Consider the following 26,459-nt stretch of genomic DNA (forward strand, 5'->3'; position numbering starts at 1 on the left):
TATGATATTCGGCTTACGAAGAATGGCATTTACGACAGTTCTGAATTGGCACTCTGATTTGACTTATGACAATTGGTTTTGACTTTACAATGCTCGGTCCCACAACGGAGTGTATTGCTGTTCCGAGTTATGTTTCAACTTACGATGCAATTTTCAGGAACCAATTGTGTCATAAATGTGAGGACTGCCTGTATTATAAAAGTGGCATCCCAGCCGAGGAGCAGTAGGAGAGGGAGATGTAATCCTTGGGAGGTGTCAGAATGATGGCCATTGGTGATGATGGGAAAGGTGATGGTGATGAAGAAGGTGATGGGTAACACTTTAGGTTGTTCTAGAAGGGATGGTGTGAGTATATGGATGTGCAGATGTACATTCTGTAGTATCTCCAGCTATATTACTGACTTGGGGTGTTTGTAACTGTGCTAAATATACTAATAAACTATATTTGTAAATATAAAAGAGTTACTATAGTTTTGAGTGTTGCAACTGTGTACATTGGGGTTCCCAACTATGTAATAATTTGAATAATACTGGGCCTTATCATGGGGCAAGCACCTGTGAACCCTCAAAGTGACAACTGGGGATTCTTAAGTAATCGATATAATTAATACATAATCTAAAGATCGGGCAACAGGGCCAGGGAATGCAGACCATTACTACAGAATGGGGAACTGTATCCTGGAAAGCAGTGACTCGGGAATAGATTTAGGGCATCATAGTGGACATGAGTTTCCAGTACAACACTGTAGCAAGAAAGGGATATATAAACAGGGGAGTAGTGAGTGGGATCACAAAAGAACCATAAAAACTTAAAGTACTTGTATCTATGAAACCTATGCATATAGGATGTGTTGTGAAGAGGGAAGTAATAGAATGCATTATTCTGACCTCTTGACTTCAGTGGGACTACTGATACAAGTAATTGCTATTCATTGTGACCAGGGTTGCCTATTCAGGTCCTGAGAGATTTTTCACCTTGGATATGATAATCTAGAAAATATGGTATAAACAAAAGGAGCCAGAGATTTTTTTTCAGACATATCCATTACAAATTCTAGGTGTACCCAACTAGCAGATTTTTTTATTTTCTGAATTAGTGGCACGCCTGTGGTAGACAGAATACCTAAACATCACAAATGCAGCTATGACTGTGCTTAATCAAGAAACTAAAGAAATATCCAGGAGAGAAATAAGCCAACTTTCCTGAGCAGTTGCTTGATTAGGTCCAGTGGCCGAGGTTGGTGTGCTTCATCTAAAGGTCTCTGTTGATGACTCCCATGTTGATATGATGCCACATGATAGAATTTGTTTTTTCGGTTTGCTTGTCACATGCACCCACATGCACACGCACACACACATAGAATTAAGAAACATTATTAAATTTCAAGCAAAGGCAATCACTCTGTCAGAAAATGCCAGGATGGACCTGCCCAGAGGCTGAACTAGGGCTATATAGTGAAGGAGGCTGTTGGGTGCAGAACTCCTGCCTCATTTGTTGCAGAGTGTTGCAATGTAATAAGAGAAAGGAGTGGCTAAAACAGCTGAATACTAATCTAGAGAATTGCATTCTATCCCTGTCTCTAACTCTAACCCAGGGGTCGGCAACCTTTCAGAAGTGGTGTGCCGAGTCTTCATTTATTCACTCTAATTTAAGATTTCGTGTGCTGGTCATACATTATAACCTTTTAAGAAGGTCTCTTTTTACATGTCAATAATATATAACTAAACTATGGTTGTATGTAAAGTAAATAAGGTTTACGAATGCTTAAGAAGCTTCATTTAAAATTAAATTAAAATGCAGAGCCCCCTGGACTGGTGGCCAGGACCTGGTAGTGTGAGTGCCACTGAAAATCAACTCACGTGCCGCACACCCGTGCCATAGGTTGCCTACCCCTTCTCTAACCTCAGAGTTACTATGGAATGCTGGACAAATCATTTATACCAGACTTTTCATATGTGGTCATTAATTGTGTGTTCCTCATTTTCTGGCTGCCCACTTTGATATCTTGGGCTCTGCTTTGTAGACATGCTGAACACTCACAACTGCAACTAAAGTCAGTGACACCTGTACTTTGAATGCATAAAGTGCTTAATAATGCTAAATACTCTGAAAAATCAGGAGTAGGGGACTCAAATTGGGTATCCAACGTTAGTTGAAATAATCTCACTGTGCCTCAGTTCCCAAGGTGTAAAATGAGAATAATGCCTCCCCCACCTCACAGGGGTATTGTGAAACTAAATTAATTAATGTTTGTGAAGCACTCAGATGCTAAAGTGGTGTGCACCATTGAGTAGCCTAGGGGGTGGCAACTGCTGGCACGTGGCTTGCCAGGGTAAGCACCCTGGTGGGTCGGGCCAGTTTGTTTACCTGCCGCATTGGCAGGTTCGGCTGATTGGGCCTCCCACTGGCCATGGTTTGCCGTCACAGGCCAATGGGAGCAGCAGGAAGCCGTGACTAGCACATCCCTCACCTGCACCGCTTCCCGCAGCCCCATTGGCCTGGGACGGCGAACTGCAGCCAGTGGGAGCTGCGATCGGCCGAACCTGCCGACTCCTTAGGTAAACAAACTGGCCTGGCCCGCCTAGGTGCTTACCCTGGTGAGCTGCGTGCCAGGGGTTGCCGACCCCTGGTGTAGCCTAATCTCTAGATTATGTATTCATTATCTAGATTACTTAAGAATTCCTCATTATCACTTTGAGGGTTGACAGGTTCTTGTCCCAAGATCAGACCCAGTATTATTTAAATGGCTTAAAGGATACAGGGCTGTAGCTTCCTTGCCTTACTGCTGAATATAATAAAGGCAAGCTAGCCCTATGGGATACAGATGAAAAGCCCATGAGGAAATTAATCATTCTGTCTTCAGAGCAGGACTTGAATAACACAGAATAAATAAGACAGGGGGCAACAAATTGAACAATGAGGAGAAAAGAAAATAACCCCCATCGCTGAATGAGGCAGGAGTCCTATAGAAAAAACTAATATGCAGTCATGTAACTAAACACTGTATCATAATGCAAGCTCATAAGGGGTTAAATTTAGGTTGCACAGGCAACTTGTGAGTGCTTTGCTTTGCAACCTTAATAGTGTTCTTTTAACAAATATTTTCTGTGTGTAATATATGTATCTAGTTCATCGACTTATTTTCCTGAGTGTCTAAGGTGCCATTTGGCAAAGTAGTTTGATTTTTTTCCCCTAGAAAGTGCCTTTTTTTCTGCAGCAGAAAAATTAATAATTTCTTTGGGGGCATTAGACTTCAAAGCACACTTCTACTAAATCTAGAAAAAATAAGAAACTTTGTGAAACTTTTCTTCACACCTATTTGTGTGCAAATACCTGTGCATAGAGAAATGGGCTATGAGATACAGTAACTGCTACAATAAATGGCACTTTAAATAAACAATTACCTAGATGAACAATTTTGAAGTACGCTAAGCCTAAGGACCAGGGAGAATGTTAGTGACGCCATTGTTCCACCGCTATCAGACTCGAATTTCTTTTGGTTTGTCATAAAGAGGGACACCTCGATGTTACAGTTTATAAAGTGATAACAATAGGCTTCTTTGCTTCTTCTGATATTTCATTACAACTGCTGAAGCAAAGAATCACATTTGTATCATTTTTAATTTTTAAAAATGTAGAAAAGTAGATGGAATCATGAAACAGCAACAGATTACTTACTTTCACCCACTGGGATAAATGGAACATACTATAGAATATATCAAAGCAGACACTGATGAGATGCTATCAGTTTCTACAGGTATGCAGGACTTTTTCCCTTCAGACATCAGTTCTCTTCAGACACAGGAATATGCCTATTGAATAAATCCAGCAACTAATCATGGTATAACCAAGTATACAGAAGTATGGGAAAGCCTAACTCTATTAAGATATTTCTTATATGTCAGCCATTCAGTGAAATCTGTCACCAATTTAGCAGGGATGGGCAAAGAGTGAAAAAAAAAGCATGAATATTTCAATTAAGAAATGTCATCAAATGTATGTTTATTTGTGAATTATCACAAACTGTTCATCCAGGTCTATAAAGGGGATAGGAATGAAGACAGAAAAATTTGTTGACTATGAAAAAAAATCATGAAACCCACAAATAACATGATCAGTATTATTCAGCCAGCTCCACTGTTTACTTTACATAAGTAAAACTTGATCCAGCTTGTTTTACTAAGCCAATGCTTCAGCCTTCAAGCCCAGAGTTCTGTGAGTAGTCTTTACTTACATGAATATTTAGACAACCAAACACGGTGCAGCATCATGTGGATACTCTTCAGTCAGATTCACAACATTTATATATTGGCTGACATGTCATGATATGATCTGGAATAACATTTATTTTAACCGGTGAGGGCATCATGCTTCAAAAATCACAAGTGCGAGTTCTGTAATTGTTTTATTAGGCCAATAGATCCTAGCTGATGATTGCAAATCTACTTGGAATAAGATAGAAAAACTGATCATAAGTATCAGATCCCGGAAGTTTGTTTTTTTAAATTATGTGCACTGTTACATGTTTTATTTTAAAAAATAGTGTCACCAGATAGGTATGTGCATATATTTGATTATTGCTATCTGAATTAATAGCCAGTATGTTAATCCCTCCCCCATCAGAAATAGGTGTTGGTAGAGCCACACAAATATAAAAGAGTGATCGCAGCAAGATTTTCAGCAGACCTCAAGATGTGGTTTTTAGCAGTTTCAAATTAATACTGGTTAGATTTTGAACATTTCAAACCGCACAGTGGATGATTTAAAACCGACTGTAAAATGTGTGTTACATAGAATAAAGAATGAATACAGAAAATACAGTATTGTATTATTTACTGAAGAAAATAACAAGTAAAAATCATGTTATTTTTAAAACACTTAAGTAAACAAATGTAGACCATACAAGCATTGACAAGAAATGTAAATAACTGATTAATTAAGGTTGTAACTACAAAGTGGCTAAACTACTTGGGACCTAAAACTGCAAATGTTGAATACTGTATCTTAAAATGCTTCAAGGGCCTCTGCTTGTACAGTGTGTAAAAGATTTGAAAGTGAAAGACCACAATGAAATGTACATACAATACCTGAATTGAAAAGTTTAGTAGCTCAGTGTATATTAACTCCTTTCCACCCAAAGGAATATCTTTTCTTTTCACTGGGAATTTATCATATTGTTTTTCCCTAGTCAGGGAGGAAAAGGGTTGATATTAAAGGAAATGTGGCTCCAGTATGCAGAAAGTTATGGCACTGCAACTAAACGAACCACTATCCCTAAGCAACATAAAAATATTCTAATATTAAGGATTATTTTACAACTCAGTGGAAATATGCAGTAATGCAATCCATTTCCTCCATCTGGATGACAAAAATGCAGTCTTAACAGCCACAAGAGCCTGCCTTGTGTTAGCTATAAAAAAAAATATATTTATATATATATTTATGCAACTACTATGTGTATTAAACTAAATCACTGAATGAATCAGCAGGGTTCTGCAACACTTTGAGTCTGTATCTCCGGGAGGAGTGCAATGGAATCTGCAATGCTTCTCGGGAAGGATTTGCAATGAGGATAACAATCCATTTGTTTAAAATCTTAACAATTTTTTCATCGCCTTGTCTGAGAAATAGTCTATATTGATTTCTGCCAGCATCAGCCAAAAGCATCTGTTGCCTTCATTTCAGCCCACTGTTTGGAAATAAAAGTGACATCCCTTAAAACAAATCCAATAATTAATTGTTTAGTGAACACTGAAACTAAAAAATAGTCCAATTTCACCATGTACTCCAATTTCACCATAGTGAAAACTCCCAGCTCTTTTTTCTAACCGCCTTGTACCAACTTTATAATTCTTTATCATGGCTTGTTTAAAGGATGTTAACCAACAAAGTACAAGAAACATTCTACTACTCTTGGAAAGAATTTATGTTGTACTGTAACTCACTCGCTCACTTGGTTATGTTAGTTTGGCATTGAACACTCAGAATTGTATTCCACATTCATTTGTAGAAGTATAGAAAATTGCTTATTGTTTACCTACATTGAATTGATTTTCTTAGCAACCTTGTCAAAACTGATCATTGCTCCTTGCATGAAAGGGTTACAGATTTGTAACACAGTTTATTTTTGAGACACCAGAGAAGAATGCTTGAACAGCACCCTGATGAACTAAAGCTTTATTATATTTTTTGATTCTTATGCAACCCCATACCTAAGCCAATAACATGGCATTTGTGCCACATTTCTGAGACTGTAGATGTCCACTCAGGGTGTTCTGAATGAACTATTGTATGTCAATCCACTAAGGAAAACTACAGCGCAGTGGTAATCTGGTATCCTAGATCATTTTTTCTTCTTGGACAAGATTTATCCAACAATCTTCTTTCTTTACAGCTACAGCAGCTCAGGCCTCCTCTTCTTTAAAGAGAGGCAAAGTAAATGTCTTACACCTGTAGACCAGTACTGGTGCTCTTGTCCTAGAAATTTTAGCACTGCTCTGATACAATGAAGCCTTCTTTTTCTCCAACTGGTTCCACTTCAGCATACGCAGGATGTCCCGAGCCTCTTCGAAACTTCATTGCAGGCCATCTGCTTGGGCGGCGCTACAAAAGAAACAACAACAAAATCCCTTTTAGAGTATGTAAGGGATAACAACAAAAAAGCACATCTTTAAAAGTACCTTATAATTTCATTTGCCTTGATACTGAAATCCAATTGGCTAACACTGTAGGTCGTTTTGGGAGCTGTGGGGAAGGGGTAGATGACCAGAGCTGAAGAAGTTAATCCTTCCTTCTAGACTCATAAGGAAAGCCTGGTACTCTCAAGCAGCTCAGCCGTGGCTACTACTCCTGGGAAGATGATCTACTGTTGCCTGCTGTCTCCTCCCTCTCCATCTGGGGTTTTTGTAGATCTTCACTGTGCAGAGAGTCACTGGGCAATCAACCCACTCCCAGGCCTGCTCACAACGCCTCCTGTCATAGTCCTGCATAGAGAGTTGCCATCAAGCTCTACTCTGTGGTGCAGTGTATTACACAGTCCCGCTGAATGGTCTCTCTTCCACTGCAGAAAGGTGGAGTCCAGGTTGCAATGTGACATGTTGTGATTCTTGAGCCTATAAATGTACCCTAACTGTGAGCCTAACTGTGGGAAAGGGGATAAAAGTTTATGAAGTGTCACAATAAGACTGAATTAATCCAAACAAAATGGCCTACTGATATAATTCAAAGACCGTGTTAAGATCTTGCATGGTAAACAAAAACCATGTGAGACCAGAAACTGGCATTTTAGAAATTAGGCCTAACTGGTGGACAAAATAATGAGGGGGATGGGCTATTCCACCCATCGCTCCTTTTTGGTGTCCTCAAAAGGAGATTTTTTGGAGGAGGGGGAAGATGGTTATGCAACATTGGCTGACTGAAAAATGAGACTAAGGGGAAGGAGCAAGCTTCACCATCATGACTGTAAACCCCACCATTGCTGGGGACCCCAAACTGTCTTGGTCCTAATCCTGAAAGATAGTCTGATCAGATTGGGCCAGAGAGAGGGACCCAGATGACATCCCTACCTCCACTTCTACTGGCTCCAGTTAAATCTCAGTCACCACCTGGGATGTGAGACTATGTCTAACACTTCCTCCATGTGTTTTTCCTCCCAACTATTTTTCTCTTTCCTATTCCTCTCCTTTTTTCTTTTGTCTAACAAAAGTCTGGCTTAGCCAGCCAAGACTGCATATTTTGCAATACTGATGTGAGCCTCTGACTAGAAAGAGGGAGCGAAAAGCAACGCCCTAAACAGCCAAGGCTGTAACACGTTTGCCAGGTCTCAGAGTGTTTGACAAGACTGCGTGGTGTGAGGCTGCAAATGAATCAACATTCAACAGAGATGGAAGCTGTTATTTTCTATCTTCTTCTCTCGTCTTCTGCATGTTTGTCTTGTCTTGTCTTCTAGGAAACAGAATTGGACTTTACCAACAACATCTCAACTAACATCTTTTCTTTTTCCCAAGAGAACAGTTATTACCATCTTTAATACCATTTAAGAGACTTTCAAAGAAAGTGTTTTTACTTCAAAAGACTCTTTCCAGCCAAAAAGAAAGGGAACAAGGGATGTTGTTAAAATACAAGCCTTATTTAATACTTTACATTTCAAATGCTTTAACTGTTTACCCTTCTTCTTCTGTACCTTTTAAAAAAGGTTAAAAAGAAGTTTGATGATGTGTCTGCCCTGGCATTAAGCCCAAACCTTGTTTAAAAATGTTTGATATTGGGCCATTTCAGGGTCATGTTAACACCTTTGACTCTTTGGGCCCATATATTCCATCTGTATTAATACAACAGATATTTCTGTTTCATATCAATCCTTATAGCCAAATTCTGGCACTCTTACCTAGGTTTCCAAGAGACTAAAATTCCAATTTGAATAACTACATTCTGCCTGATTAATTTCCCCGGTAGCAGTTTCAAATAGATGCAGTACTGATCCTTGACTTTTGCCAGGTGTAAAAATTGTGTAGTCAGACATGCATTAACGCATGGTCTGGCAAGGAGCCATGGGGCACCACCTGGTTGGATAAGGCAAAGAGGATATGAACAGGGTGGTGGCCAAATTCCCAGGGGTCATAAGAGGCTTGGCTATTTTGCAATGTGGTGCACCAGAATTATTCAGGGAGGATGGGGTTCCCCTGCCAGGCTTGGGTGCTGATTTGGTTTGGGTCAATATAAAAGAGGGCAGTGGGAGATGTCTGGGAATCTGACTGGGTTTGGCGGGGGAGGCAGCCAAGCTAATTGCTGGGACCTGCTTGTGGCAGTTGTCCAGTGCAGGTACTCCATAGGCAAGCTATACAGTGACCAGATAAATGGCCTGGTAAAGGATTTAAAGAGGAGGTGTTGATTAAAGGAATGGAATGGGTGGAGGGTTTGGGGCTCTGTCATAAACAGATAGCTAAGGGTTAATGTTTCTTTTACCTGTAAAGGGTTAACAAAGGGAACCAAACACCTGACCAGAGGACCAATCAGGAAACAAGATTTTTCAAATCTCAAGGGAGGGAAGTTTTGGGTGTGTTCTTTGTCTCGCTCTGTTGCTCTCTAGTCTCTGAGGGGATCACTCTATCTCCAGGCTTTCTAATCTTCTGTTTCACTTTATTCTGTTGTAAGTACAACTGTGAAAAAATAGCTTATATGTTTTTATGTATACATGTTTGTAGTGTTGCTGAATGTTTAATTGATTTCTTTGATAAGCTTATTATTTTTTCTTAGAATAACTGTATATCACTGAACAAGCCTTTGTATGTCTTTTTCTTCTTTTTTTATAGTTCTTTTAAACCTGTTGGATTTTTTTTTCTAGTTGGGCTAAGAGATTGAGTCTGCATCTACAAGGGAATTGGTGGAGGATTGAAACAGGTGATCTCAGGGTCACCAGGAGGAAGTACGAGGGACAAGAGGGTTTCCATGTTGTGAAACTCAGCAATTGATCGGGGTCCAGGTAAGTTTTTGAAGACCCAAGGTGAACAGAAGGAATTCCTGGCTGGTGGCAGCGCTATCAGATCTAAGCTGGTAATTAAGCTTGGAGGTTTCATGCTAGCATCTTATTTTCTGAACTCTAAGGTTCAGATCTGAGTAGGAAAGTTATGACAGGCTCCTATGAATGGTATGGTAGGGAGCCAACTCCCCTTTCTTATAGTCCACCTTAAACCTGCTATGAGGGGTGGGGTGGTACGGTCCCAGGAATGGGTTGGCTGCGAGAGCTGAATGGAAAAAGAGTGGGGGCTGGCGGAAGACATCCCAGACATCTAATAATAAAGTTTCAACCTGATTAAAACCATATCAAATGTCTCTGGTATGTCTTTCGGTATAGCTAGACAACTACATTCTGCCTGAGTGAGTTTCCGTGCAGCCATTTAAAATAGATGTAGTATCTTCATTCCAACCATCCTAATGTGTTTTGTACTGTTAGTGCCTCATCCAGCTCCCACTGAATTTTTTTCCATTGACTTCATCTGGAACTAGATCAGTTCTTTAAGGAGCAGCCAAGAACCAGCCAAGTGAAGTGGATATATTTCAGTGGAAGATAAAATGAGATTCCTGTGTATCTATAATGCCTTCTGAGATGAAAGACACTTCTAAGTCCTACATTTTCAAAAGTATCTAGTGTTTATGGGGCTCAATTTTTGGGTGCCCAAGCTGATGCATATTTAAGGACGTTGATTTTCAAAGGCTGATTGCTCAGTACTTTCTGAAAAGCAGCCCCTTCAAGATATCTCAAATTAAGTGTCCAAAGTCATTAGTCACTTCTGAAAATTTTGGCATAAGTAAATATGTTATTAATTTCCTATTGTTTCTTCTTCAAAGCTACTACATTAAGTAGCAGCCAGCTTTAGGGGACTGCTACATTCCATTAGTGCTCGTGGAAAACAGAAAGATGAGGAAAGAAAATCAGTTACATTTTATATTTTCATTTTAAGACCGATACACAGTTTAAATGGTTTTTTCTCCTATTCTTACTTGATTGTGAAGAAAACTCTGTTCTGACCACAAGATCTTTTTACATTTCCTGTCCTGAAAATAAATTCCTCTAAATGTCTCCTTTTGCTGTCCTGTTACTATGCTTCTTGCTGTTTAGTATATTTGATGGTAGAGACAATCTGTGCTAAGAACCATGGAACACCCGCTGCTGTTACATTATATTGGGATTAGTGAAGCTAATTTAGAGCAGGATTAGCTAAAGAATTTCTCAGAGACTTCTGAATTCCAATCTCAAAAAGACTGTTACTGTGAGGACATTGGTGGTTGGGCACAAAGAAAGGCTTATATGGGGATCACTGTCATGCAGATATACTACAAAAGCTGCTGCTCTCCCCTACCCCCCTTCTAGCATCAGGTATGCTTTTGAGGTGTGCAATGGTAAATTTTATTTGACCGTTAATTTAAAATCTATGGCTTCTTAGTGTAAAACCTCGCAACATTAAAAGTAGGAATGTATAGCGCTGTCCTTTTGAAAGGACGTGTTTTCCCTAATAAGGAAACTCAGCCCATTCCAATTTTTTTTAGACTTTCCATATATACTTGATTCAGATTGTTTTAAAAATTAAAAAGGACAGTTAGATTATTCCTAACAAAGAGGGATCAAATTCTGTTCTCAGATTCACTGGTATAAATCCAGATAAATTTGATTAAGCCCAATGAAGTTATTCCAGACTTACACCATTATAAATTAGAACAGAATTTGACCTGATATGTCTCTAATGAAAAGAGAAAATGAAAAACCAATGGAAAACCAGAAAGGAAAAATAATTAGAAACAGGGTCTCAGAAGACAATGACTAAGGATGACTTAACTTTTAATGTATTAAGATGTTCTCCAATTTTATTTGAAAATGTAACCAAGGTTAGTTTTTGGCTCCTTCTTTTACTACCAATGATTTTACCATTTTTAGCTCTGCTGTCTATGAGCAACATACTTTTTAATTGGCCTTTCCTTTTGATGAAAAATGCATGAGTTCACCTAACATGAGATAAAGCGTAAATGTCAGCTGTTGCCCCAGAAACAAACAAATAAATCTGAAGGTCATCTTCAAACACCAGACTTCAAACTCTGTGAAGATTCTTTTCATGTCAGAGGTAAGAGAAATATGTTTATGCTACCTTGTCAGGTTTTACATTGCTAATTACATACAGTAGGGTTTTTGTTGTTGTTGCTATTGTTGTTTGTATGTGTGTATGTGGGAGTATCCAGTCTTTGAAAACAGAACATTGACAAGCTACCGATTCACTTGACTTTGTTGCTGACCCAGATAAAACTGTAGAGATATTACAGTTTTAATTGATAAAACTAAAAGTAACTTAATGGGCATCATGGGATCTGAAGCTCCTCAAGCTACCACAGCAGCCCAGGAGGAGCATAATGAATTCTCTGCATTTGCTCTCTCTCAAGTAGAACAAGGAACAAACAAATCAGGGTGGGGAAGGAAGCAGGAGATATTTAGATTAATTCCTTAGTTCTTGTGCTCTCCCTCTTGTAGACAGAAAACATGTTTTTTTCCTTAGAATTTGAAACCTTTGAAGCTATTTTCTGAACTGCTGTACTGTAAATAGAAAGAGTATTGCAACTGAATTCAGTGAGATTTTTCTCACATGAGTGAATCTTCCAGAAATGGATCCCAAGATTATCTTCCTAAGCAAATCTGCTAGAGGAAAATACCTCCAGTCTTGCAAGCCCCAGGCGGCCATGGATACTGTGTATGCAGAAGAATGACCTGCCATATGTGGAAAAAGAGGTTGGTTCCCTGTGGAAGGCCATAAAGATAAAAAGAGAAATAGTTCCAGATTAGGATAATGTATGAAATGACATTTCCAAGCTCAAACTCCCTGTGATGGACCTATCCATTGCACCACAGCTTGGGACCATGCAGTCTGCTGGAGTTCCTGCTGCCCTTAGCCTAGAATAAACATCTTTATGCAGATCCTGGAGCAGTGACAGGATGGGTTTTGCCTGTCTCCTTTTTAAGAGCACAGATGAGGTGTTTCCCAACAGAAGTACTAGAGTGGAAGTTTAGGGCTTCTTCCCTTCGTTATTATTGTATTAGGAGGTCTCCAGGCTTATCCCAGTGGGTAGCACTATTCCCCTCACCACCTTTTCATTCGGGCGAATCCTGGGTCTCAAGGCACCACTCTTATTCCAGGCTGGACATTAGAATAGAGTTATCAGGCATGAAGAAATATGGCATGCAAACAGATATGCCCCTTTCTTTTTCACTGACAATTTCAGTCAACCACAGAGGGACCCACATCCACATTAGGAGCTTGGCTGCTTAGTTCAGGAAATTCAGGAGACCCAGGAAGCTGCTTTCTGAGAGATACAGCTTGTAATGAGCTGAATGCCCCAATTAGTTTGGCAACTGAGGGCATTCAACATATACTGAATTGAGGGACTTTTATGAAATCCTTTGCAGGTCAGCTTTAAATCAGCTGATTTTCACTTGCAGAGTAATGTGTTTAAAAGAACCCCAAACATGTCCCAAACTGAACCCTCCAGCAGATTCTCATATAAATTAGTGCCATCTAGAAATGTAATCTGATTGGCTGACTTTCATGAAGAGGGTTCTACTAAACGACATTACCTCTGGTATAGTTCTACAAGGGAGGAAAAGGAAAACAAACGTTTGGTTTCAATCTTCAGACTGACTCTGAAAAACCATACACCATTTAAAGAGGTGTGATGGATTTTCTATTGCCACCAAGGGCTCCCATCTATAGTTATCCACAGGACCACTGATGACATAACTATAAAATAATATAGTACATAGCTTTGAGCTGAACAAACAACTGCAATTCAGTTGAGAAGTTCTGCAGAAAATAATAAATGACTTTACTTCCTTACATCCTAGAATTCAGTCAGGATTTCTAACCAATTTTATCCTGAAAACAAAGGGAACAATCATTTCTGTGTTTCAGTAAAGAAACTGCTACAAAATAAATGGAAGATGTTTTAGATGGTTTTAAATATATATGAAAAGAAGAAGAAGGAAATGCACTGAATGTGAGCCAGAAAAAGGAAAGGGAAGGCGGAAAAATCTACTGTACAGATACCATAGGAATATAAAGATTAGGAGATAAGTGATGCAGGAGAAGATCGATTATAGAAGGACTGAACAGATGTGCTCACTGGCATATAATCATTTTCAGATAGAGTACAAGCACTATAATATGGGAGTACTGGCATTTAATGACTGCTTCTCCTAGCCTCTTGAAGGAACTGAGAAACATATTGTTATCCCTTATAAAAATCCATATAATCTCTATGAAAGATCAGTCAATGGTATGGTACATTTCACCTGTGACAGGAATTCATTTATAATAATTATAATGAAGCACACTGAGCACTGCGCTTCATTGTTAGTTTGCTGCAATTCTTAATAATTCTTTTTTTACATTTCCTTTCAGGATTCTGCAAAATAAGTTTGTATTATCTATGGATAATATTATCTGCGGAGAGTCGTTTGGTGACATGTACCATCCTCTACAACTGTACGCTGAGGACTACAAAAATAGTACAATCCTACGCAGTGAGACCCGCTACAGTGTCAGAAAACTAATCAAGGAAAATCTCCATTACAAGCATCAGGTTTTAGAGGTGTAGCCGCGTTAGTCTGTATCAGCAAAAACAATGAGGAGCCCTTGTGGCACCTTAGAGACTAACACCTTTATTTGGGCATAAGCTTTCGTGGGCTAGAACCCACTTCGTCAGATACGTGGAGTGAAAAAAAGTAGGCAGGTATAAATATACAGCACATGAAAAGATGGGAGACTTAAGAGTGGCCATTCTTCAACAAAAAAACCTTTAAAAACAGACTACAATGAGAAACTGCAGAACTGGAATTAATTTGCAAACTTGACACCATCAAATTAGGCCTGAATAAAGACTGGGAGTGGCTGGGTCACTACAAAAAATAATTTCCCCTCAGTTGATACTCACACCTTCTTGTTAACTGTTGGGAATAGGCCACATATATCATGATTGAATTGGCCTCATTAGCACTACAAAAAGTAATTTCCCCTCTGTTGATATTCATCCCTTCTTGTCAGCTGTTGGGAATGGGCCACATCCACCCTAATTGAATTGGCCTCGTTAGCACTGACCCTCCACTTGGTAAAGCAACTCCCATCTTTTCATGTGCTGTATATTTATACCTGCCTACTTTTTTCACTCCGTGCATCTGATGAAGTGGGTTCTAGCCCACGAAAGCTTATGCCCAAATAAATTTAGTCTCTAAGGTGCCACAAGGACTCCTCATTGTTTTTGCCATTACAATCATGTCTCTTTCCATTTCCTGTACTCAGAAGCCTGTAAACTACTAGCAAAATTTGCCTTTTGCTTTAATAGTATCATCCTACTAGCACCAAATCTCAATGGATCTGCTGTGCAGTTTCATCCGTAACCAGTTATCAACTTCATCATATGGTCTCACCTTGATTCATGGGGATTTGACTATGACTATTTTACATGTGTATAATCAACATTAATAGAGTTACTCTGATTTATATCAGTATAAGAGTCTGATCCTGCAAAGTCCTGAAGGTCTTCTCAGAGGGGCATACCACTGTCACCTCCCATTAAAATCCATGCAAGCTGAGGGTACTGAGCATCTTTCATGTTCAGGTTTCTAATGCAACCCTGCCTTCCCTAGCTCTATATTCTATATCTACCATTCTTTTTAACTTTAAAAGGGCACCTCCAATGTTTCCGACAAATTTATATCTCATGCAATTCAGTGAAGTTGTCTATGGCACATATTCTTATCCAGCTCAGTGGATGAGACTTATAAAGATGACTAACATCAAGTGAAAAGTTTATTAGAAGTGCTCATGGGTGTTTTGACTGAACTTCAGTCTTTGTCAACAGCAGATGTTTATGTTTCAAAAGCAGATCACACCTCTCAGGATTGAGTGCCAAAGCTTTAAAACGATAGTACAAAATTACCCAATGAACCAAGAAAGGAGGAAGAAACTATATTAATCTGTTACATTTTGATCTTACTATGCAGTAATCAGTATTAGTACATTCTCAATAGGAACATATAAATCATGTTCCTTTTTACTAAATATTAGACAACTGTTATCTGTGACAGCTTTGCAGTCTTCAACATTAATTAAAATAAATTGTAATTTCCACTAAGAAATAAAGGCATATGTTAACACAGCATCAACAAGATCCCATATCATCCTTATGCACATAAACTAATATTTGATTACGGTATCCATGACTTCCATTGTCCCATGACAAGTAATCAAATGCCTAGTCTTGTCTACCACTGATGATCTTGGCCATAACAGGATTGCTCTATGGGTCATCTGCACCCTCACAGTTATCTGAGTCTTTTTTGAATACTTGCAATTTTAGTGCCAGCCTGACCTGTTTTTTTCTCCAAACCCCAAACACCCAATTCTCTTGACTAAATGTCAGTCAGAGATGAGCAGGTATTGAACTATCAGGTCCAACCCAGTGCCTGCAAACCCTGTGTTTCCAATATACTTTACTTCCAAGTAACTAGGTAACATGACTTGCCTGGCACCACAAGAATTGGATGCATAATAGAAATTATTTAAAAGTACAGATTGACCCAAGCTATACAATTCAAGAGCATGATATGGAGATACCAATGAAAATACCTGATTCATTTCTTTCTTTCACTCAATACAAATCCTTCTCCAAAATAGACCTCTCTGATTTAAAATGCTTCTCCTTATAAAAAAAGTTTCTGCAACTTTAGGGACCAGCAGCAGGTAGGATCATCTAAGCAGTCTGCTGCTGAATGATGAAAAACTGGACCCCTCGTTCCTTACCCCTTTGACTTTTATTTTCAGTGATAATTATTTATTTTACAGGTTTCCAACTGACATGATCTGGGTCTCCCCTGCTGAGTTGCTGGTTCCTGCTGAGCTGAATAAGCTCTTGAAGAAATTAATTTATTGTCAGTGCAGTGCAATAACAATGAGATCAATAGCAGTATTCAAAATGCCAGGACAATGTAGAACTTTTGAAGAACAGAAAAATTATACTTGTTCTTTTTTTCTTTTAATCATTAGTTTCAGGATGCGGAACACATCTGTCAGTGCAGGGAAGAATTAGATCAATGACAGTGCTCATGAGCAGGGATGCCTGGCCACTTTCAGACTTAAAAAAAAAAAAAGAAATTATGGGCCAAATCCTCAGCTGATGTAAATCAACATAGCTCCATCAACTTCAATTTAGATCAGCTGAGAATCTGGCCTTACAATTCTCTTTCTCCTATTTATTTTGCATTATTTTAAAGAGCTATGCAGCATCTGTGAAATCACTGCACTGTTAGAAATAATGTATGAAAAATCCTTACCAATCACTGTGCAATCTTATCTGCTATATGCTACTCTATACAAAGATGTAAAATGCTGAACCTCAGATGGAGCCCAAAAAGCCCATTAAGGCCAGAAATCTCAAAGTCAACACCAGGAAAAATACTGCAAAACTAGGTTTTCAATTATATTATTTTTTCTTCAATTGTCTCCTTTCAAACAGCCAATTGGGGTGACGGTGGGAGGTAAGAGTGGGGCAGAGAGAACCAAATTGAAAAGTGAGTCTAAGTGATTCTATTGGGAATCAAAGTAGAAATTGGGATGCTGGCAGACCAGGTGACAGATCATGCCAAGGTCCCCATGTCTCAAATGAACACTGACAAATACATGGCTGGAATCAGTCTGGCTCACCCCATGTGTTAATATAATTAAAACAGGTATTAGATTTATAAGAAAGTGTTTAGTCTTTATTGAATGCTTGTGAGTTGCTGAATGCATTAATCTCACTTATAGCATCTGCTTCCCATGTTATAAGGTAATAGTTGAGCATTTGTAGTGTAAGCTTCCCTGACTGTGTAAATCACCAGACAGGAGAAAGACATCAACTAGTGTAAAGTGTTGGTCTCCAACAGAAGATGTTACATGCTGCCAGAGAAGGGAGGTCCATCAATACCTGATGGATTATTGGGAAACATTAAAGAGGACACAAGATTTTGTTGCTCTTCTCTTCTCTCACCCCCATGAAGATAAGGTATGCAGTAGATTCCTCCTATCAGCTGAGTTTGCGGGGGGGGGGGGNCTGCAGAGGAAGGCGAAAAACCTCCAGGGCCTCTGCCAATCCGCCCTGGAGGAAAATTCCTTCCCGACCCCAAATATGGCGATCAGCTAAACCCCATTGTTTAAAATGTAATTGTGCATCAGGGAAAAGTCTTCGGCCAAACCCCAGGAGAGCAAAGTCTGTGCCATGGCAGAAACAGCCTCCCAGCATGGGCCTACCAGTGCCAGCCCAGAGACAGAAATGAGCAGTGCTGGGAACTGGATGCCAGGTGTGACACCCCATCAACCCCATTCTCCTAGCCCCACCCTGTCCCAGACACCAGATACACTCTGCACTCAATTGATTGGCCTAGGACACACCGGAGTGCCTCTCCCTGCCAGCTGGGGGGTAGAAACCCAACGGAGACTGAGACAGCCAGTTAGCAATCCAGCTCCCGAGATGGTCGGTGGGCTGAGATCACCTGTGGGCAGAGGTATAAGCTGTCACCTCCAATCTCAAAACACACTCCCAACCCTACCCAGCTCTGGTGTCTGCAAGGTCTGTTCCACAGGTGCTGAACCACATAGTCCAGCAGGGGTCAGTAGTATTCTCTCTCATACCACACTCCCCGTGTGATAATGGGATGCCCAGCACACGAGCCCAGGACAAACAGCTCTTGCAGATGTCTAGCCCCAGGTGCTGCTATTGTACGGAAGTGATCAGATGTCCCTTAGGGTATGTCTACACTGCAAGGTAAGCCCAGGGTTCAAACTGAGGCTCAGACCTAATCCCCTTTCTGTCTACACACAAACTGCACTAACCCAGGACTCAGACTCAGGACCCCATGGGGCTGGAGGGTTTGACCCTGAGTCAAGCTAGGACCCAGGTTTCAAGCCCTACTGCTTTGCAGTGTAGACACAGCCCCACTGGACTCATGCTCTGGGAGTTAGCCAAAAGTAACCCACAATCCCATGGGCCCACTTTCTTTGTCCTGGACAGTTAAGTTTGGTGGACAGAAGAGTTTTCCCACCACGAACAAAAGGCTCGAGCAGCCACAGTTTGCGGGGGGGGGGGAGTGAATAAAAACCACAAACAAGAAGGAGCTGTATCTTTATGATGCTTGGACTCTAGCAGGCAGGGTTTTCTGGGCATAAGCAAATGATCCCCAGCTGCTTAGCCTGGGTTAGCCCAAGAGGAAAAACAGAGCTTGCTTATTATAGGTGCTTCCATTACCTTTTGAAACTTAAGATTGTAACTCATTTGTGTATGTATGTTTACCTGCTTTAACCTTGTAAATAACTCTCATTTCCTTTTCCTATTTAATACATCTTTAGATAGTTTATTATTGGGTTGCCTACAAACATTACCTTTGGTATGAGATCTAAGGTGCAATTGACCTGGGATAAGAGACTGATCCTTTGGTACTGGGAGTAACCTTTGATTATCACAAAGGTTCACAGGTAGTCCCCTTGGGAAGCTCAATCTGTCTTGCCACGCACAAAGATAGACTTATGTGCGTGGCAAGACAGATTGAGGTTCCCAAGGGGACTACCTGTGACTCTATGTTAAAGCTGTTATAGTACTTGAGGAGTTTACAATTGAAAATTGGCTGGTGAAATGTAAGTATAGAACTCACAACCAACTTGGGGTTTGTGCCCTGGTTCTTAACAGTCTGCCCTGAGATTGGTACCTAGTCACCACAGGACAGCTAGATAGGGATAATTTACACCTTTTGGTTTTCTCAGTGCGAACTTTACACCAACCTAAACTACCTCTACACTTACTTCGAATCCATCAGATTTACTTAGACTCAGAACTACTTATCAATGTGTAATTCTCACCAACACAGACACACAATCTCTGAATTTGGCACACTGAGCCTGATGAAGGTAAGTAATTCTAATGGGGCCAGATTCTCTCCTGTGCCAAGATCCACTCAGTAATAGAGAGCTGATAATGGCTCCCTGATTCTCAAGCTGCCCCTGCACCAGCCCTGAAGTAACATAACACAGTCTAAACCCAAACCTAATTCATGACAGTTGGCCATGGTTCCTGCAGCACTGTACTCCAGCTGAGATAGGGGAATACCACTCTGCTATTGCCATGCTTTACTTACACTCACTTGCCAAGGTAGAGGAGAATGGCACAGGAGTAGTCTCATTTGGCTTTATTCTTTTGTGGGAATTCTCAGCTGTCCAACTTCGGCCAGATGATGTCCCCTTTGTGCCACTCAGTTAGTGAAAAGGTGACAAAACTGGGGTGAGAACTAATGTAGCTCAGACACTAGGGGGCCTTGAGAAGGAAGTATAGCAGAGAAAACAACTACGTGTACTTTTCACCTGGTATGGCTTCTCTATGTAAGCTACACCCACATATCAGAGGGGTAGCCGTATTAGTCTGGATCTGTAAAAGCGGCAAAGAATCCTGTGGCACCTTATAGACTAACAGACGTTTTGGAGCATGAGCTTTCGTGGGTGAATACATCCGACGTTTTGGAGCATGCATCCGACGAAGTGGGTATTCACCCACGAAAGTTCATGCTCCAAAACGTCTGTAAGTCTATAAGGTGTCACAGGATTCTTTGCTGCTTACACCCACATAGTCTCTCTTTGGGTACATCAACAATTCATGCCTCTTTCGGCAGTGTGAAGTGTATATACCTGCAAAGCCCTGCCAGCATGGATATAGATAGCAGCATAGCTGGTGATGCATGGTTTAGTTAAGCAGAGTAAAGACATATCTGAAGGGTGTGAGTACGTATCCAAGCACATACCCTGTACGCTGTCTCCTTGCTTTTCCATCTACACTGCTATTTTTAGCAATGCTATTTTGGTAAGGGGAGGGAGGCCACAGGGAAAGGCTCCAGAAGCTCCTTGCTGCAAAGCCTTTCCCCACTGCAGTGAAAGACACCAGCAGCAGGGAAAGGCTCCCTTAGTGGAGAAAGGCTCTGTCAGTTCCCTTCCAGCTCTTTCTTTCCTCATCACAGTGAGATTCTGGCCGCAGGGAACTGCTGAACTCTTTCTCTGCTGCCTCCCTTCTGCCAGGCAGCTACACACGGCAGTGTGGATGGAGCCTACTTTTTACTGCGGGGTGTAGCTACACTGACAGTATTTACCTCCACCAGTGCTGCATAGTATAGATTTAGCCTTATAGACAGGTAAGTGGGAACAAGTAGGGTAAAGATGTCTGGATACAACACAGTCTAATTTATATCATCTAAAATATTACCTCTTAATTTTGTCAGGCTTGTCTTTCACGCATAAGTCCCTTTCAGACCTAAGGCTCACATTTGAATCAACCAAGTTACACAGGGAGGAATATAATCTCATTCAAATGCAACTTCAGAAATTCCTGAATCATGTTTTCTCATATTTAATCTTTATACAGCACATCCTTCAATTTAATCTCTGTTTCATGTGTTCTTGCATTCACAAGCATGTAATCCACCAGAATTGGCACATCATGCCTGACTTTTTGCCAGACAAATCTTAGATCCTGACTGCAGTATATTTTACACCACATAGATTAGTGGATACATTAATTTTATAATTGTGTTATAGCTAACTATTATTGTGGTTCATTAATTTTGTTGTATTTAAGGCGCCTAATGAGAGCTTGGTCTTGTTAAAACAAATATGAAAGATATCAGTCTTTATATGTGCATTATCCTCCAAAAATCAGCAAAGGGGGAGTTTAAAGTATCATCTTGCTGCAACATTCCTTATTCTCAAGAGACACTGTGAAGGAATTCTTGAAGGTCAGAGTCAATTTGCGACCTGATTCAAAAGGAAGTATTCCTGGCAACTAAATGCATTTTACTTTTGCATTCCAAGAGGAGAAAAAAGATCTTAACAATAATTTAAAAAAGGACCTGAGCAGGCAATATCTCCTCTTATTACACTGACAATACATCTTTACATCTTATGTTTTATGTATGTTTAATTTAAAAGGGACTCTGTCAAAGAAAATAGGCTCCACATTGTAATAAACATTTTTCTTGGTTTGGGGCCTGTTCCCATTGAAATGTCAATGAGAACAAGAGGGGTCCTTTTGTAAGAAAAGTTCATAATTCTTTCCACCTGACCACATACACATTTTATTTTCTGAGACAGAAACTTTCCGTATGTCATAATCCCGTAAATAAGCGCTATAGCACTTCATTATGAGTAGTCCAACAATACCAAACAAGGAAATGCGTGTAGAATACAGTGCAGAGAAGAAGAAGAGAGGTGTCAGATTACAATTTCAATCTTCCAAATGATTAATAATAAAAAAAGGATTGTTTTTTGAAAAATTATGAAACTACCTTGACACCATTCCGTATAAATGATAGAGATATCATGGCTAGTTAACTAATAAATACACACACAAATCATACTATCAGTTCAATATCTATTTTTTGTTCCAAGTGTAACTGAACATATGTTTTGTGCTCAATAAACCAAATACAAACACTTCAGCACCTACTTTGCTTCATACTCTAAGGAAAAGTTCACAGAAATCTCAAGAACACTGCTTCTTTTGAAGTTAATAGCATTTTTCTTGTCTTGGGTATACAATTTGTTGAAATCCAGTATTCCACTAAGAATATATCCCCAGTTAAATTAGCCTCTGCAGACTGTAGCCTCCTTCCTTCGGCACTTTGGTTTGTTTTCAAAGAGAACGAAAAAAGAGTGTTTGTATGCTCTCACGCATGCAGTATGATGGCCATAAGACACACAAATGATGAAACAGAGAAAAATGTACTTCAGCTTTATCTTTTTCTGTGCACTTACATAAAAAGAGAGTTTTTTTGCTAATCAACCTCAGTAACATAACCAATGTACAACTTAAAATATACAGACTCAGAGCTTCTCTACATAGCGGGATAATGCGCTCCACAGGGTTGTGATTTCTAAAGTGCACTTACAGAATGCACGTTAAATGGTCTGTGTAGACCCTGCTGGTGTGCACTAATGTAATTTAATGTTGTGCAGTTTGAAACAGCGCTATGCTAAAGTGCACTGGGGAACGTTTAGTGCACATCAACAGGGTCTACACGGACCAATTAAAATGCATTACATTAGAGCACTTAAGAAATCACACCCTATGTAGAAGCCCTCGAGGAATTCCACCATGATTTTAACAATTTCCATCCTACCATCAACCTCAGCCTAGACCAATCCACACAAGTGGTCCATTTCCTAGACACTACTGTGCTAATAAGCGATGGTCACATAAACATCACCCTATACCGGAAACCCACTGACCGCTGTACTTACCTACGTGCCTCCAGCTTCCATCCAGGACATACCACGTGATCCATTGTCTACAGCCAAGCTCTAAGATACAACCATATTTGCTCCAATCCCTCAGACAGAGATAAACACCTACAAGATCTCTATCAAGCATTCTTAAAACTACAATACCCACCTGCTGAAGTGAAAAAACAGATTGACAGAGCCAGAAGAGAACCCAGAAGCCACCTACTACAGACAGACACAAGAAAACAACAGAATGCACTTAGCATAACCTAGCGCCCCCCCAACTATAAAACTTCTCCGTGCCTCATCAAGATCTATACTGTCCTGAAAGGATGATCCCTCACTCTCACAGATCTTGGGGACAGGCAGTCCTCGTTACAGACAGCTGCCACCTGAATCAATACTCACGAGCAATGCACGCCCATAACTACATAAACACTAACCCAGGGAACCATCCTTGCACAGCCTGATGCCGCTCTGTTCCACATATCTATTTCAAGTTGCCCACCATCATGGGACCTACATCACATCAGCCACACCATCAGGGGCATATTCACCTTGCACTCTACCAATGTGATATATGCCATCATGTGCCAGCAATGTCCCTCTACCATGTACATTGGCCAAACCAGACAGTCTCTATGCAAAAGAATAAATGGACACAAATCTGACATCAGGAGTCATAACATTCAAAAACCAGTGGGAGAACACTTCAACCTCTCTAACCACTCAGTGACAGACTTGAAGGTGGCAATTTTGTAACAAAAAACCTTGAAAAATAGATTCCAAAGAGAGACTGTTGAACTTGAATTGATATGCAAATTAGATACAATTAATTTAGGTTTAAACAGAGACTGGGAATGATTGGGTCATTACACTAATTTAATCTATTTCCCTATGTTAAGTTCTCCTCACACCTGCTATGGGTCATCTATTGTCACTTCAAAGGTTTTTTTTTCTCCTGCTGATGATAGCTCATCTCAATTGATTGGACTCTTCCAGTTGGTATATGTACTTCCACCTTTTCATGTTCTCTGTATGTATAAATATCTCCTGTCTGTGTGTTCCATTCTATGCATCCGAAGAAGTGAGCTGTAGTCCATGAAAGCTTATGCTGAAATAAATTTGTTAGTCTCTAAGATGCCACAAGTACTCCTGTTCTTTTTGCGGATACAGACTAATACGGCTGCTACTCTGAACCCTATGTAGAGTGCATTACCCCTCTGTGTAGATGAGTTCTTAGTGCAGAGACCAGAGGGGTGTGTATATGTGTTTGTGTGTGTGTGTACAACATTTTATTAATTGTACAGCTACAAGACTACTCAAAAGTGCTTTGGTACATTGATACACTACCAATATTCAATGTGAGTTTTCCTGCTGATATCAATGGAATCAGGAGTTGCCCTTCATCTTTTTTGTTTATTGTTCAATTGAGTGCCAGATTCTCTGCTGGTATAAACTGGCACAGCCCCTTCTAGTTCACTGCCGCTATGTCAGTTTATACCAGCTGTGAATTTGGCATGTAATGAATTATCTTTGATATGCTCTTTTAGGATTTCATCCAGATCCACTGATTTCAAAGGGAGTCTTTCCACTGAAGAAAGTGAGAGTTAAGTTGTTCTTTTACCATCTCCAGAATTAGTGGCAGCTGTAAGACTGTATGCCAACCTCTCTGTACGTTCTTCTTGCATTGGTATTACTACAATCTTTGGTGGACTTTCTGGCTTTGACCTTTTTCTGGTTTCTTTTTTGATAATCTTTGCTGGTGGCTGTTGGAACAACCTGGACTTATCTTTTTGGAATAGCATTTCCCAAGAATTGCCATCAACTGCTATATATTTATTCTACGGTATGTCTGAAATACTGTATACTTCTAGACAATTCCTTCCCTTTTAAAAGAAATACTACTGTGGTCCACAGTAATGATTCCCAGTGCTGTAAGAACATTACTACATGCTGTAGGGTAGGTTCCATTTTTGTAGAATTCTAGGTTTCCAGTCATAAGGTGAAAAAAAAACCCACCTAGTTTTCTGGGAAATGACACAAGAGGTATTCTGTTTTCTATCATGTCATTATCTGACATGGAAACGTTAGCCTCATGTGTGCTACTTCAAAGACATGTTTTTTAATTGCTGTGCCTCTTATCCTTTGGCAGTAATCCAGCTCAGAATATTCACTGTTTGCTTTTCTCCTGAATAATCAACATGAACTACCACTTCCAGGGGTGAATAAGTGTTCCAACTTGGAACTATAAAGGAATCATGCTGCCTAGAATAATCCTTTTCTCTTTACTCATTCCCTCCTGAAAACATGCAAGGACCCAAACATAGTTACCATAGAAAGCACTACTAATACATAGTTGTTGCTCTCTTTTTCTGGGTTCCCTGCTCCATTTGGATACATTTATTCTCCTCCGATCCAAAGGGTGGAAAAAAGTGCAGTGCCCTCTGAGTGGACAATTTGCAAGCAAGTCATGGAACTTGATACACAATTTTCAATCTATGAAGTTCTCTTATAACCAGTCCATTGCTGATAATCCATTACTCTGTACTTGGTTGTTGGATATATTCTAAAATATACTGAGGATTATTAAATATCTGCAAATTCATTAATATGTGATAAGAAGAAATGACTGATTATGATTAGTAACTACCTCGTTTGTAGTGAAAATTGCTGGCCAGTACTAAAATCTCCACCAAGAATCTCCCATCCCTTCAGATGATGTCAAATTCTTGCTGACTTAGCCCATGTCTGCTTTGCTAGCTAAGGGTATGATTCCCAGCCTGCAGGGACATAAGTGTGCAAGGTCTCCTCTGAGCTAGCCTGCGAAAACAGTAGTGTTGCCATAGTAGCGTGGGCAGCAGCATTGGTGACACAGGCTAGCTCCCTTGACTACATACTTATGGGGTTCAGGTGGGTTTGTACTCAGAGCGGCTAGCCTGTGCTACCACTGTGGGTGTCCATGCTTCTCGCAGGTACATCACTATTTTTAGCATCCTAGCTCACATGAACACTAGCACTGGTATGTCTACATGAACTGGGAATCACACCCCTGGCGTGTAGTGTAGACTCATCCATTTACACTCTGACTAAGGAGTATCACATTTGTTATTTAATTACCATTTCCTCAAACATGTCAAAATTATTCCACTTTTAAATAAAACATTTTCTATTTCAAAACACAAATTTAAAAGAGAAGTAAAATATTTTTCAGTTCATTACATTAATAAGCTAACAAAATATCAGCAGAGATTGTCCTTACATTTGTTGTCATGGTGAATATTTGCTATTAAAACAGATGGTAATCTGACAGGCTTTCTGAGAGTCAATGAAGGAAACATATGGAAAAATTGGCGTTTGACTGTTTCCTGTTTTCTGAAAGGATATTATAATGAAGAGCAGTGAATAATAAAATGCTCTGGTTATTGAAAATGAATTGCAGTGTGCTGTCTTCTTTCGAAGAACCATTGTATAAATAGCAAATGAAACCTGTCTTTGCTAACTAAGAGTATGTACTGCACAGGTGTCACTGGGTCCAGTCATAGTAGATGCTACATGGCAGTTAGTTTATGTAGGGTGACTGGCTATCCAACATAATGATATATAAACTTCAAATGGAAATCACACTGCTG

General features: G+C 39.9%; 1 protein-coding gene across 2 annotated transcripts in view; it reads right to left on the reverse strand.

Annotated features, from left to right (window-relative positions):
• Positions 1 to 3,986: 3,986 nt before the first annotated feature.
• The window catches only part of PLXDC2 (plexin domain containing 2), a 462,666-nt gene continuing 440,193 nt past the window's right edge, over positions 3,987 to 26,459 (reverse strand). The window contains exons 14-15 of one of the 2 annotated variants that reach the window (XR_012655203.1): positions 6,039 to 6,604; positions 3,987 to 5,690 (exon numbers count right to left, since the gene is read on the reverse strand). Coding sequence is in view for 1 of the 2 variants with exons in the window: in XM_075062304.1 (XP_074918405.1) it covers positions 6,488 to 6,604 (117 nt within the window). In the remaining variant the exon portion in view is untranslated. Of the gene's footprint in view, positions 5,691 to 5,794; positions 6,605 to 26,459 lie in introns of those variants that run through there. The other variant, XM_075062304.1, reaches the window with a different exon arrangement.

The sequence above is a fragment of the Chelonoidis abingdonii genome, chromosome 2 (assembly GCF_003597395.2).
Source record: "Chelonoidis abingdonii isolate Lonesome George chromosome 2, CheloAbing_2.0, whole genome shotgun sequence".
In the NCBI taxonomy this organism is placed as follows: Eukaryota; Metazoa; Chordata; order Testudines; family Testudinidae; genus Chelonoidis; species Chelonoidis abingdonii.